Genomic DNA, 16,149 nt, shown 5'->3' on the forward strand with positions numbered 1-16,149 from the left:
CTGCCAACCAGCGATGCAACCAAAGCAACCACATATTCTCAAACGGGTGCTCATTCGTCGCCTAAACGCACAGTCCACCACCACCCGCAGCCAGCCCAGCTTCCTCTAGCGGCAAGTCCCACCCCCTACTTCCTTGCAAATAAACCGCGTCATGTCACTTCCGTGGTATACGCTCACGTGTACCTCTCCCTCTCCTCTTCCTCTCTCTCTCTCTCTCTCTCTCTCTCTCTGTCTGTAACATCACGTCTCTCCCCGAACAAGACCCGAGAAAGTCTATCTACAACATCACTAGTTCAAAAGCCAAACCAAAATCCCAGAAATAAAATTATCTCAAAAGTTCCTAAAGTCTCAGTTTGGTTGATTAATTTCAAATTCTTGTGCTTAGACCTTAAAAATCACGACCACCCAAATGGGATCTTCATTCCTGCTTCTAGATCTCCCTTCTCAAATTTCAAATCTTAAGTCAAGCAAACCAAATCCCAAATTATGTATTATGGTTTGTGCTGGAGTCGGAGGCCCGAGAACTTAACGAACTCTCGATATGACATCTTCACGTGTCGACATCTCTTAGCCCTGGGAAAAAAATAGGTGGGATATTGGTTGTTACAGGCGGCGGGGCATGGTGGCTGTCGTCGGGGTTGGGGATGCTGGTGGCTGTCATCGGGGTTGGGATGCTGGTGGCTGCTAGGGTTTATTTATATTTTCTTGAATAGTAAGTTTAATTTTTATTTTTGATATTGTCAAGTTACCAGTGTTGGTTGGAGTTAGTAGAAGGAAATTTGTCACTCAAGTAGATATGTCACAGAGAAGCTACAAACAAAAAAATGGGTAAGAAAAAATTTGAACTCAATTTTTTCAGTGTACTGAAAACACATAATCATGTGTTGTTGTTATGCAACCTACACTATAACACGTGAATTTGGTTTTTGATAAACATATTAACCATGTCATCCACCATTATTAATTATAACACGTGATGAGTACACCACGTGACTTGTGTTTCCAGCATCTCATAGAAAATTTATCTTTTGTGATATAATTTTGAAAATTACTTACCAAACACAAAAGATATGAGTTTAGATACATACAATGCACCTTATCCCCCACCTCAAAGTCAACTCCACTCAAGTTCCTTAACATGAAATGCTTTGCTTCTCCTTTTATGTGACACACAATGCAATAGGATGGAATGTGTGGGACAAATACAACACATATGCTTGTGGGTTTTCTTCATCTTTTGGAATTTACTTCCCCTTTTGATATATCAAACTATTCATTAAGCTTCTAGCTTTAATTTGTGGGTCACTTTCAGGTGTTAGGTCTCGTTCCATACATATATCTAGTGTACCCTGGCAATTAGTTTATTTCATGAGCACTATTTGATATTAATTTGTGTCTTTTGGCTAAAAAAAACACACGTATACAAATTATATATTATAATAAAGATGTGACGATTAACTTGGCTAAGAAAAGCACACGTATACAAATTATATATTATAATAAAGATGTGACGATTAACTGCACCTTATGATGACGTTGCTGTTGATCATAGAGCATAAATTGAAGTTCCGTGTTAAAAGTATTTAGCACAAAAAAGGAGTATTGGTGCTTTTGTTCTAACTGATCACACTGTTCGTTACATCCATCTCAGTACAATTTTGAAATTAGGGTTTATCCCTTTTGTTTGCTTCTTCTGTCTCTAATTTTTTTCTTCCTCTTTTTGCAATAACCTGTAGAACCGACACCTATTGCCCCTTGCTCAACTTAATTATTCACATCTTATGAGCATGAGTCCTAAATGGGTGGCACAAAAAATTCCCAAAACCATTTTTAATGAGGATTCATAGTTTAATTAATGAGTTAAGCTGGCTCCTGTTGCTTTTAGATTAATCACTTCCAATTAATTTAACGAGGGTTTTATTTTGATTATGCTGGCCCTTGCAGGAATTCTTTTAAATGGTTAAAATGATGAAGATTCCCTTCAGGTTGTCGGGTAACATCATAACAATGGCCTACTTCCCAAACGCAAAAAGCTTTCCTGGAATTAACAATCCAATGCGCTCATCCCAGGAAACTGATCGGAAAGAATTAGAAATCCTTTTCTGCCTTCTGTGTTTTATTTTTGGAAGACTTTGGATACGGTCCTTAGTTATGAATATTTTTTTGGTTTTTAATTTTTGATCGAGGTCCCTAAAATCAATATGATAATTTATTTCTATGTACGTTACTATATTTTTTAAATTAAAAATTAGAAATTAGAAATTTTAGCTGTTTATATAAATGAGATTTTAAATAATAAAAAAACCATAATTTGTGGGATTAAAAATATTAAAATATAAATATATTATTGTGTGTGTATATATGTAAACATGGGTACATTCATCAAAATTAACCAAAAAAATTATTGTATCAAAACATGGGTACATTCTTCAAAATCACAAAAAAAAAAAAAAAGATATTAGGCTTAATAACATTAGTAAATTTTTCGATTAAACTGGACATGGATACATTTTAAAATCAAAGAAAAAAGAATGTACCCATATAAGTTTAAAAATGGATTAAAAAAAATTGAATATATTTTATATAAAAGAAAATGGTACATTTTACATATAAAAAATTGGTATATTTAAGAATGAGTACATTTTAAGATTAAAAAGTTTTACATGAATGGGTACATATAGCAAAATATATATATATATATATATATATGTGTGTGTGTGTGTGTGTGTGTGTGTGTACAAATACAAATAAACTTTAAAAAATATGGGCACAAAAAGAAATTAATATATGGGTACAAATTAAAACGGAAAAGAAAATTGGTACAAATTAAAAAAGAATTATAAATTAAAAATGGGTACAAACTAAAACTAAAAATATATGATAAAAAATTTAGTCATAATTTTATTATTGAAATAATTAATGGTGTTATTAATACCCAAGGACCTTGATCAAAAATTGAAAAGGAATATGATTTTAATCAATGGAATATCAAAAGGTAGGATGAGAACCTAATTTCTCCTTTATTTTTTTTCATGCATAAAACACATGATCACGTTATAACATTAGCACGTGATGCCATAGTAACGATGTACTTTTGTCATGTAAGTTATTTCTTTGTTCTAGAGGTGACCTGGTAAACTCATGTTTCTACTTTTGTTAAGGGAGATTTTGGATGCAATCCCTAACTATTAATGTTTTTTTTTTTTACTAAAACCTTATTGGTTTTCATATTTTAGATGTGGTCCTTAACTATCAATGTTTTTTATACTAAAACCTTATTGGTTTTTAGTTTTATATTGAAGTCTTTAACGTTAGTGTAATAATGTATTTCTATGTCGCTTATTTTATTTTTTAAATTAAAATTTTTTGTAGTTGTTTATCTTAATGAGATTTTAAATATAACCCATAATTTGTGGGATTAAAAATACTAAAAGATAAATTACACTTTCTAATATATTGTACATATATATATATATATATATATATATGTATGTATGTATGTATATAAACATCGGTACATTCTTCGAAACCACAAAAAAAAAAAAAAAAGATTTTAGGCTTAATAACATTAGTAAATTTCTTCAATTAAACTTGTCATGGATGCATTCTCAAAGCAACGAAAAAGATTGTACGCATACAAGTTTAAAAGGATTAGAAAAAAAATTGAATGGATTTTATATAAAAAAAATGGGTACATTTTACATATAACAAATTGGTATATTTAAGAATGAATACATTTAAGATTAAAAACCTGAAAAGTTAAATGAATGGGTACATTTAAGATTAAAAACTTGAAAATCTTTTTACAAAAAATTAATGGCTACAAACTTATTTTAATTTTTTTTTTTTAATTTTGGAAATGTTTTGAATTGAAAATTAATTAGGAGTTTAATAAAGGTGTGAGTATTAAAAATCTAAATCAATTTTAATTTTTATTCTAAAAAAATTATTTAACTGACATGTAAATTCATTAGTATACATGCTAGGAAATTTGATCAAAATTTAAAAACTAATAAGATCTCAATCAATGAATATTAATAATTAGGGACTAGATACTAATTTTTCTTTTTGTTAATATTCGTTTGTACTCTTAGCTTATTTCTAGCATGGCATTCCATGAAAAACGCGTTGGAAATGTCATCCTTTTACTTCATCATGCTTATAGAGAGGGATCCGTGATGCATTTCAATTGTGGTTATCAAATCATTATATCCCACAAACACGTTCTCAAGAGTTGACTTGTGAACTTTGACAGCTTCATCGATCCAAGAAGGAATTTAGTCACATTACTTGGCTCTCAGTGCCATCCTAGTACACAATTTCTGCAATTGGTTAATTATTATCCACATCCACTGTAGCTTAAGTTTTACTCTTTGCTTTAATGCTAACACCTTTCATTTCAGCGCTTTATAATTATATCAGGACATCAACATATCAAGATGCTAATTTCAACTACTTCATACTAATCAAACTAAATCATGCTTTTTCTTCAGGTATTGTATTACTGATCGATGCTAACGCGAGACCCGCAAACTTTTTTATTCGGTATGTGTTAGTAAACCCATGAGTAGGAGAAAATTTTCATTGTGATTATAACATGGGTGGTACATCACGTGTTTTAATACAAGTGGTGAGAAATTTTATTTTTTAAGTTATTAACTTTTTAACACACATATCCCACCATTTGTATAATAACATGTGATATACCACCCCGTGTTCTAATCACACTGAAAAATCTCTCCTTGAAAAGTCAAAAAACATAGTAACTTCAATAGCTATATTCTAGGCAAGGTTCTAAAAATGCGCTAGCCGAGGGGCGGGTAAGGACCTAGCGCCTAGGCATCTAAGCAGGGACTAGGCGGGGGCATAGACCCTTTTTTAACTTTTAATTAAATTTATTATACAACATAAATAAATGTCTACTTATACTTAAAAAAACACATAATTGTATTGGGATACATAAATTGCAAAGTATAACGACATGTAGATTATAAAGTATTAGAACATATTGAAAACATGTGAAACAAGCATATAATGAGTGTTCATCTAAGTATTCAACAAGTCTCTTACAATTTATTGAAAAAATAAAATGCAAAATACAAGTTATCTATTTTCTATCTAAATGAGAGTCGCGGCGTAGGCAGGTCTTGGCGGGCGCCTAGGCAGGCAACTAGGCTGGTCTAGGAGCCTTTTCTTAATTTTCAAACACCTAAGAATTAATTGGAGTGATGACCAGCTGCCTAACACCTAGATAAAGCTTAAATGGAGATTTTTAGAAAAGTGATTCTAGGTATAAGTAAACATGCATGCCACTCATGTTACTGAATGAATGAAAAAGAGTATGTCATCGAATAACTAAAACTACATCAAGTAATAGGAATTTAGCAAATACACTTTCCCGTAGGATTACATCTTAAAATTTGAGTATTGGTGTAATATTATTGCATAAAGTCATTTCATTAATGGAAGACATGATTTGTAATATGCAATACGACTCGTCAAGAGGATACGAAGACTATATATAGGTCAATACAATAATCTCGAGAATAATATTAATTATTAATAATAATACAATCCATTGACCATTGCTACATTTTGCTCAGTTCAACCCTCTTCCATTCCTGTAGTGTCTCCGGTCATTTCTATCACTACCAATAACCCCATTGTTGCCTTTCTTCAAAAATATATTTGACCTTCTTTATTTATGGCATAAAAAGGAGAACGTACTCTATATAGTAAAAACAGATACTAATTACCAATTAAGGATATATAATGATGTGATCTTCCCCTTGTTATAGTCTTATAGGCATGCATATCTGCAGTATTTTATTGATTGGATGCTTGTTTTGGCATCAATAAGAAAATGGAGGGAGATCAGGTAGGTCTCGGCTAATTAGCACCACCTGGCCTCTTTTCATGCCTGGGATTTGGTATTGGCTTTTCATAGTCCAGCATTGCATTCACTGCCACCAGCTCTCTCATCTCCATCTCAACATAAACCTTCAAGATAAACATATATATAGAGTACAAATTAGCTATAAAATTAACCAAAATGTTTTTAAAAGAATATCTGTACATATAAACATATTTTTTCTTGGGGAGACGTATTCTCTCCTACACACCGTTCTCTATGTATAGTCTTTCGGCTGAATAAATAAAAAAATAATAAAGGGACAAAAGTAAAAGAAGAGAGTGCAGAAAGAGAAACGGAGTGTGCAGAAAAAGAAACGGGAGTGTGTGGATTTCGTTTCTTTTCTTCGTGCAGAAAAAGAAACGGGAGTTACCTTGCTTGACGGAGGGTTTGTAGGACTTACACCATGCTTGAAGCCTTTGACTCTGCTGCCTGCAGGAAATAAAAAATTAAATAAATACACACACACACACACACACACATATATATATATATATATATATATATATATATATATATAAAATACTCATTGTAAACCTAATTAACTGATAGTCCGGTAGCGCCTATATACTATATTAACATATTCTCAGACCTGAAGAAATGTCGAAAAGGAGTAAGAGAATGACAGCAAAGGTTTTGATACTACGATCCATGCTGAATGCGATGTCAGAATGGCACGCTAAGATTTAAGGAGGAAGAGGGTTGTGCTAGCTAGCTTTTATACTGTTGGTAAATGAGATGCATCGATTCATCACTATTTTCATGGTGCAACTGCAACTTACTCCATAGTGGTGATCCATTTCTTTCCCAACCATTACAAAGTCAACCACACTAACTTCTCTTGTGTAATTATGCCCTAAACTTTTAATTAAGATACCAAATCATATATGGACTTATCCAAAAAGTTTAATAATTTATCGACACAACCAAAATTGATTCTTACATGCATGGCTTAACCTTCACATTTTCTCTTGTTGCTTTTACTAGTAGGATATATTGCGTCACTCGATCTATATTTTGGTATTTTTCAAACCTTTGTTTCTATTTTCTTTTCCTTTTTACCAAGCTCCATGCAACGGGGAGGTGCCACTTGGGTTGCAAAAACTTACTTGCTATTGCCATGCCAATTATAATATTTGAAAAATGGACTACAACTTTGTTAAAGTAAATAACTATTTGAAGCTGTTATTGGCAGGGTCGTCATTCGCACTCATTCCTAGTGTTCAAACCCCCTTCGAGCGCTTCTCGAGCTTTCTCTTTCTTTCCTCGAGTGATGTTTGAACACTCCTTGAACGGTTAAAATTCTCAAATTATATTCTTAGAATCTTAAGTAAGCTAGTCTCTAACGTGTCAAAAATTTGACCAGTTTTCAAACTTTCAATTACTATTAGATTAGTAACCGTTGCTTTTCATCTGTTTTCTTGCTCATCAACTGAAGTTTCCAACTTATGAACTATTGCCAAAGCATTTAAAGGGCTAGATTACAAGCACCTTAATTTGGGATTCGCATTGAAAATAGAGAAAACGCCATGGTTACAGTAAATGTACATCGAATCAATAGCTTACAGTAAAGGTGCATTCAATGAATCATTCTATAGGTGGACAATAATTTCAAAGATTTGATTGAGTGAGTGACCCCTTGTACTATGCAGTATGCACAATCAGAAGAACAGCTGAAACAGTTCGCCTTGATTTCCACTATGGGAGGCTTGAAAGCACTCTTGAAAAAAGCACTTTCATATGCATCTATATAGGTGCATCCATGGGCATTGACCCCCACCCCCTCCCCCCTCCTCCCTCCTCCTTTAGTAGTATATGCATGTGTGCCCTTCTTTAGCTTAATTTGTCCTCTTTTCAACTTGCTGCAGATCATACATCATAAAATTATTGTTCATCTTGCATGCTTACAACTTTATCACAAGTAACAATAATTCTCCACATATATATGTATATTTCTTCCTATATCTTGCAGTTGCATGCTAGCTTTTCTCTTTCTTCTGTGATAGTTCATATTGTACAGTAATAAGCAGACTGCATTTTCTCAAGGTCCCAATTATGAGAGTAAAGGAATGATCTAAAAATGCAGAGATCCGCTTCATTTTGCTTACTATATATCACAATCAAATGATGATATTTGAATACGTCATCTCTCATTTTAAAGTGGACCGTACAACTCTCAACTGAACCATCTTTTTCGATCATTGTTTGGTGTACTAAAAAGACGGTCATGGGTTTGAGCCTTGGCACAATAGAAAGATAGTTTTTTTGTGACCAAAATGTCATAGGTTCGAGTCGTGAAAACAGTCTCTTTGCAAAGTAAGAGTAAAGCCGTTTCCACCAACCCTCTCCCAACCCTCCCAAAGCGGAGAAATTGTTGGCTTGAGATCGCCCTTCTTAAAAAGACCTCACATGATATTAATTATCATTCTACTCAAATTATAACATGTAAATTTTCTTTTCATTAAACATGTTTTTCATCTTGATTATAATACTTGAAACACACCAAATAATTTGTGTTTCCTTTATCTATAAAAAAATTCCTCCTCTCTTTCCCTCAGAAACTAGCACCAATCACCACACTGTTCTCTGTCGGCAGCACAATATGTGAATCAAATTCTCGATGTTTGATGATGAATCTCAAACAGAAGAGCCAACTTTTTTCATAGCTGACTTTGTTGATCCAATCAATTTGGATGCAGTCACGTCTACAAAGGTGGGTGACGAGAGTGCTCTATCAATATGCATGCTTCTGCTGTCTTAGATAAATAAAGGGCGACAAAGAGAAGAGATTCATGAGTCCTTCTCCTGCTTTTTTCCATCAGAATTCAGATGACCAACACTTGTCCTCAACATATCTCGTGATGGAGTGGGCCTGAAGAATATAACTAATCTCTCTTGTGCTGTGGAATATACCAGCTACATCAACATGTATTCATGTTGAAATGCAAGAGTTGATAACCACCATACAATTAATATGTGCACCAAATCTATATGTGATGCATATTTGAGGAGTGTTAGATCAATCGCGCACATGCACTTGCAGACGGTACTTATGATGATTTGATTGTTCTTGCTCTATGAGTAATTTACGTATAAAAGAAGAGATTCATTGATCTTAGCATTGTTTTTTTTTTATTATTATTATTGTCAATCGTTGTGGCACATAATATCACAAAATTAGATATTATGACAAATAAATGAAACAATTTCATATATGTTGAGGTCTAGAATTTAAAATTTAGGGTTTACTAAACTTTTATACCTTTTGAACTTTGGAGTAATTACAAAATAGGTCATAAAGTTTTAGTTTTTCATTTGCATTGTAAGGTATTGAATTGTATCAGTTTATACATGTGGTCGGAGTGGTTGTTGGATCCATCATATAATTGACGACATGGTGAGTACCATATCCTTATTCGTGTCAACTTGTAGGCCATATTTGCACCAAATTGACAAAATAACTTTTCAATTTAATACAGGATTAGATGTTCAAGAAGGCAAAACGTATAAATTGATACAATTTCAAAACATCAGATTGCAATATGAAAAAATTAGAACTGCATGACCCATTATAAAAATCACCTCAAAACTTAAGGGGGTTAAATGAAGTTAGCTCTAAAGTTTATTTATTCTCCTCTCTAACTCCTTTTATATTTACAACAATTTTTTTGTGCCCTTTGAACCATCGGTTAAAGCACGATGTGTGCATCACTAATTTTTTTGAAAATGACAATCATAACATGTGAATAAAATGTTCTTAAAAATAATGAATATAAAAGCTATAAGCATTTGCCTTTTGAGCTGATGGCGAAAACAGAAACACTTTGCACACCAGGAAATGATATCAACATCGATAGCCATTTCGTTTTTAGTATTTGGTTTTTATTGAGAAAAGCATATGAAGAACATACGAGATAACGGAAGGTGGTGGGAGTGGGTAAAAATAGTTCTCATTTTTCTTTCCTTGTATATTTCTTCTACAATTTACGTTTCAATCGGAGGCCAGGCAGGTTCGAGCATTTTGGCCCCAACAAAAATTAACACCTTAAACTCTGAAATTTCACGATAAATATCGGCTTTAAGTAAAAAAAAGATTTTTATTGTTTGAATTACAGTAGAGCTAACGATAAGCCAACCATTCTTAAAATATGAGGAAGGCAATGATGCTTACAAATTTACAACACAATGTATCAACTCTCTGCAGAAGAACTATAATTAACAGAATTATCGACGGGAAACTGACGCATTACTACGTATTCACATCAAACGCGGAACAGGGGGTGTAAGAATATAACATTTGTTATGAATGATGAAAGTGGTAGATAATCGGTCCTTAACAATATGCAGAAGCCATTCCAAATTTCGCAACATCTGAAAGGGAAGTGGGAGACCGACGTGTATCAGGCATTGCATCAACTTCTAGCTTGGCTCGAAAGGCATTGGCATCAGACATTTGCCTCACAAAACGAGTAAAATGGACCCAGTTATGAAATTCGAACATGTTCTTGTCCATCCTCACAAAGTTGAACGAAAAAGAGGGTTTTTCTAGACCAGATGAGTAATACTTTGACATCCTTACCACCTGTTGAAGCGATTGGTTGTCCAATCTGGCTGCAGAAGTTTCACCTTCCAAGGGTATATCACATACCCTAGCAGCTGAGAGCAGCTGTCTGAGAAGGCTTTCCGGGCTGCTGACTGCGTTCATCTTCCTCTCTTCCACATCTTGCAATTCAAAACATGAGCAGCACAAAGTAAAGCCGTACTTTGCCAACATGCGAACAATTGGTAAGTATCCATCTCTTGTTGAAGTATTGTAATAGCCAGCTGTTAACTCTGATGGGTGAGATTTAGTGCGATAATGCCAGTGCATCCCAGCTAATTTTACTGACGTACTAGCCTCTGTACCCCGGAAAATGGTCTCGGCTTCCCTGCATATCCTTTCTCCATGCAGAAGCAGCATTCCCGAGTACCATTCAAGAAAAAATGTACCATATGATGTATTCCAGGATCCATCATCACTTCTGAAGAACTCTGTCAGTTCAGGATCCTGCATCAAATTGGCAGCACCAATAGGGCCCCCATTTCCCCATTCGGGAATCCCAATCTCTCTTGCACATGCATTGAGAGATGCAAGCATATACTGGCCAGAAAATTAAAGAGAAAACTGAATCAATACAGGGGAAAATAATACGATTATCAGGTCAAATGAATAGCAACGACGGTCACTAGTGCATCCTCATTCAGGCATAGACAGAAATCCAAGTATTAGCTAGTAAATGAAGTTTAGCATTCCCTCCTACCTTGTCATAACACTGAAACTCTCCAAGCTCACGAGATCGCCAAGCCCATGTTAACTTCTGGATAGGGCAGGAAGGGTATCTTAATTCACCAGCAGGACCCATCCCAACTTGAATTCCCTGCAAGAGGAGATCGCTTAATTTAACTTTTGAGGATTATACAAATATGACTACAGCCTTGATGTGCTCAACCATTCACTTCGTATTATCTTACTGTTATGACAAGACCAAGAAAAGGTCTAAAAGTGTCTCTGAAGTTCCTCATAAAATCTGCATATGCTTGGACTGGTGAACGTCCCCGCAGAACAGGAAGCATATCACACCCGAGAGAAAGGTATTCCACATTTCTTCTTCCAAATCTGTCAGAATATACTAAATCTGGATCCCTATCAATCTCCTCCAGTACCCACAGAGGAAGAGGAATCCTTCAGTGCACAAAAGGACAAGATTCAGCATCCAAGTAGGTGATAAACAAGCCAACAGAACATTCATGAAAAACGCGGCTAATGGCAGTGGCACAGCTCAAGCTCTTAAAAATCACTCACCTCATAAGTTGTAAATGATATGTAAGAAGCAAATAAAGTTCGGTGAAACAGCACAACAAAATGCCAGAGATGGTACATCAGCCAACTGGTCTTAATTGCTACCTTTAAGTCTCGAGCTATATCTCAAAGTTCCACGAACATCAAGCAATCTGTGCCCATGTAAGTAATAATTCATTTGATCCAATTACGAGGACACTCAAGACATCTCCGAAGATCTAAAGACTAGAACGAATATCACCCGCGAATTGTTTACAATACTATGGACTTTAGACTTTAATTGGTAAATCTCAATCTTCAAACGATTACAACCAATGAATCTGCCTTAGATCATTTATTATCTCAAATCTTCAAACAATTACAACCAATGAATCCGCTTTAGATCATTTATTATCGCGGAGACACAATCTATAGAGATTAAAAGAAAACCGCTGCGGATTTTCCTGGAACCAATGAATCCTTATAGGGTGACAAACCATTCATTTCATATTTCAAGTTCAAGATTTGCAGTATACCCAATCCTCTAAAAACACAATTGGCCAAAACAAGGAATACAATACAGAATTATACTGTTTAATTGCTGTATTTAAGATTCCAAACAGCAAGCAAATTAATCCCATTAAAAAAACATACATATCCAATACAAATAAAGAAAACGCAGTAACTAAAGACCAATTAGTCAAATAAATAACACGATTAAATTAAGTTAATTGAAACCTGAGAAAACAAATACAAAACTAACCAATGAGAGTCCTCCGGCCCAGTGCCGCACTGATGAAACGCCAAGACGGCCCGAACCTTCAACCCGCAGCGTCGAGCCAGAGAGACGATCTCCAAGTAGGCTTCCCAATTGTAAAGCATGGGCTGATCCCTCTCCACCAGGCCCCACCACACCTCCATGACCACGCCTTCCACTCCGGCCGCGGCGAGGGCCTTCAACGACTGAACCATGGCCTTGGGCCTCCGGACCGCGCCCCGTGACCCCACGGAATCCACAGGCAGCGTGACGAACACCGGCGATCCTCTCCGGCGACGCTGCTGAGAGAAGCCGTGGAAGAGCTCGTACTGGAGGTCGCCGTTGTCCGGCGAGACCGAGCCGCCGCCGGCGGAAGATTTGGACGAGTTGAGCCGAGCGGAAAGGGCGAGCCGGCGAGTTAGGGAGTGAGGTTTGGGTCGGTAAGCGGGGGAGAAAATGGAAGGGATGCGAGTGAAGGTGGAGGGAGACTCGGTACGGGTGCGGCAGAAGGAGGCGGAGAAGGTCGGAGGGGATGAAGATGCCATCGCCATTGATGGAGGCTCGGGCCTTCGGGAATCGAAATAATGGTGGTGTGTGGTGGTTTTGTTGGGAGAAATGAATGAGCGAAGGTGAGAGAGTGACGGAAATTGCGTTTGCGGTGCGAACGCGAACGCGAACGCGGGTGTAGGTACTCACTCCCACGTCCCACAGCCACAGGGCGCGAGAGGGGAGAGAGACAAAGATACTACCAAATTATCGCATTTTCGGGGAATATGGGCTTTTGTTATTAGGCCAATTTGTTTCTTATCGGCTATGCCGACATGCCTATAATATCCAAGCCCATTTGTTTCTTATCGGCTATGCCGACATGCGTATAATATCCAAGCACCGATCTAAGTGGAAGTATCCATACGTAAATGTATGAAAATATTTATGAATAGTAGGTCGAAATTACAGAAAATTTTCTTTAAAATTTATCAAAGGTTTGAAATCTACAATGGGTTTCGACGAATTTTATATGATGAATCAATGAATATTGTCGATATTCAATGTTTTCCTATACCTCGCTAATATAGGGTGAAGTTTTCATTTTAACCCCATTTCCACATCGATCATTGATTTTGTTAGATATTTTGACAGAATTATCGACAATTTTGTAGATATTTTAAGCATTGGTCCAAGTTGATGTTGTAATTTGGTTTTTTGATAACTACCAGCAATTGCAACGTCAAAAAATCACGTGTTATAGTATGAATAGACGATAAATACGGACGGTTTACTGTTTGGGTATCAACGGTGGAGTGCTTATATAAGACTGACTTACCATCAACATGACATTCCAACCACTATATATAATGTCATGTGTAAATTTTTTCTAAATTACATTACATTATTAAATCAAAACGCCATGACAATAAATCTATTTCATGTAAGTTGCTCTTCAAAAGTTGAGCAAGAAAGTAATTGGCAGTTTGGCATATTCGGGCATTATAAATTCACCAAGTCGCACTTGGAATTATACTTTTATTTGTACCTAAATTTAAATTTTCGGCCGAAACGAGTCTCGGTCGCTTTGGCCCAGTGTGATATTTGGACACGACTTTGCATCGTCGGCTTATATGTTCTTGGCCGTTGGATAGAGAAGTTGTTAAAATAATTTCCAATTTTTATTGACAGAAAATATAATGATTTAATCGTTGTAATTATCTATTAATAGCATACTGGAATTATCTTGACATATGCAAGGATACTTGGATAAAGAAATCTGGAAGCATCAAATGGTATAATTTCGTGGGTAAGCTGTTAGAAATTATATATTATAATTAATATTATAATATTTAGTTTTTGTATCAATGAAAAATATAATCGTGTGTCATAGTTGAATTCAAATTCATGAGTTGTATCTGTTCGTTAGAACTTTAGACAACAGTCATATTGTTTCAAAATTGGTGGCTTGAGTTCTATATAAACTCAAGCATCCCACCTGTCTAATAGAAAGAAAAAAAAGTTAATTCTTACTCTTGAGAAATAGGGTTTCCCCATTTTATTTCTCTCATTCTTTGTTTGTCTTCCGAGTCGTATCTTAAGAGTACTGAATATATAAAGTTCGCCAAAGTCCAAAGATTGAAGTGTTTTAACTTCGGATTACAGATTGTTGAATCCTGAGAGACAGATGCCTACCGAACTACAAGTACAAGAGTATGGACGAAATTCTGTCTTTAGAACATTGCATTTATACAAGTATCAATCTCCAAGTTTGTCAGTATTTCTAACTTTCTCCCTAGTTGTTTATATTAATCTTGTATACTATTGATGTTGTGATTTTCTTTATCATTATTATTATTGTAATTCTTGTTTTCTTTTCATATTTTCTAATATTGCTTCAACAATCTAAAGACATAATCTTTATGGAAAAATTAGAAGATATGGAAGTGAGAAATCTAATAATGTACAAAAACTGACATCATAAGATATTGAACAAGTCTAGCCATCATTTGGAAGAAAGAAACACTTCTCTAATATATTTGCAGGTTCCTAAGATCGATGTGCACATATATATATATATATATATATATATATATATATATGTATGTATGCTGCTATAAATACATTTGGAGAAAAGGTAGTTATGATTCTATGTAGCTTCTTTTTATTGATCTGGTTTGAGACACACGGTTAGATAAACATATATGATACTCGTTGTGTCAATTTTGTCTACGTTAGATTCAAGATTAAATACTTGAGTTTCAAAATGAGTGAAAATTATCTGGAATTAAACTCTGAAATCATAATTACGTAGTAACGACTTTTCAAATTGAAAAGTTGGTTACTCAATGAAACTGTATGCGATTCTGCTAATATGCTTTGATCAGTTTACAGTTTGTATCTATGGCCAGATAAGGAAACAAATTGAGAACCCATGTATGATTTGAACTGAGTTCGTACGGAAAGGCATGATCATTTCCATTGTAGGGTCATGGATTTGGTTCATTCAAACTATAACAATTCGGTTACTAGTTATGGAGATGATGGTTCTTTCTCAGACTGTAACCTTCGGTAGTTGTGACGGTGCCCTTTGAATAGCATCATTTTGGCTTGTAACAATTCGGTTACTGGTTATGGAGATGATAGTTCTTTCTTAAACTGTAACCTTCGGTAGTTGTGATGGTGCCCTTTGAATAGCATCATTTTGGCTTCGTTATTTGAGTAGATGCACGTATCTTTGGGTGAAAAACCATCATATGATGTTTGTTGCTAAAACAGCAAGGACTTCCACAAATGCTTGACGCAGTGCTTCATGCATATAGTTGTTCTGATGTAACAAGAAGGCAAGCAGATGTCACATCCCGGCCCGGGATGGATCACTTCCCGGGCCCGCTCCACCACCGTAGCACGATATTGTCCGCATTGGGCTTACCATTCCCTCAAGGTTTTGTTTTTGGGAACTCACGAGCAACTTCCCAGTGGGTCACCCATCATGGGATTGCTCTAGCCTCCTTCTCACTTAACTTCGGAGTTCCTACGGAACTCGAAGCCAGTGAGCTCCCAAAATGCCTCGTGCTAGGTAGGGATGAGAATATACATATAAGGATCACTCCCCTGGGCGATGTGGGATGTCACAATCCACCCCCCTTAGGGGCCCGACGTTCTCGTCGGCACACA

General features: G+C 35.6%; 1 protein-coding gene across 1 annotated transcript; it reads right to left on the bottom strand.

The window, feature by feature from the left end:
* Positions 1–10,032: 10,032 nt before the first annotated feature.
* On the bottom strand, positions 10,033–13,236 carry LOC137710829 (beta-amylase 1, chloroplastic-like). Its single transcript, XM_068449966.1, has 4 exons — positions 12,493–13,236; positions 11,423–11,633; positions 11,212–11,328; positions 10,033–11,051 (listed from the first exon to the last, which is right to left on the bottom strand). Exons 1-4 carry the CDS (start codon positions 13,035–13,037, stop codon positions 10,245–10,247), a joined length of 1,680 nt encoding a protein of 559 aa, XP_068306067.1. The 5' UTR covers positions 13,038–13,236; the 3' UTR covers positions 10,033–10,244.
* Between the last annotated feature and the right edge of the window lie 2,913 nt (positions 13,237–16,149).

This window comes from Pyrus communis, chromosome 12 (assembly GCF_963583255.1).
Source record: "Pyrus communis chromosome 12, drPyrComm1.1, whole genome shotgun sequence".
NCBI lineage: Eukaryota > Viridiplantae > Streptophyta > Magnoliopsida > Rosales > Rosaceae > Pyrus > Pyrus communis.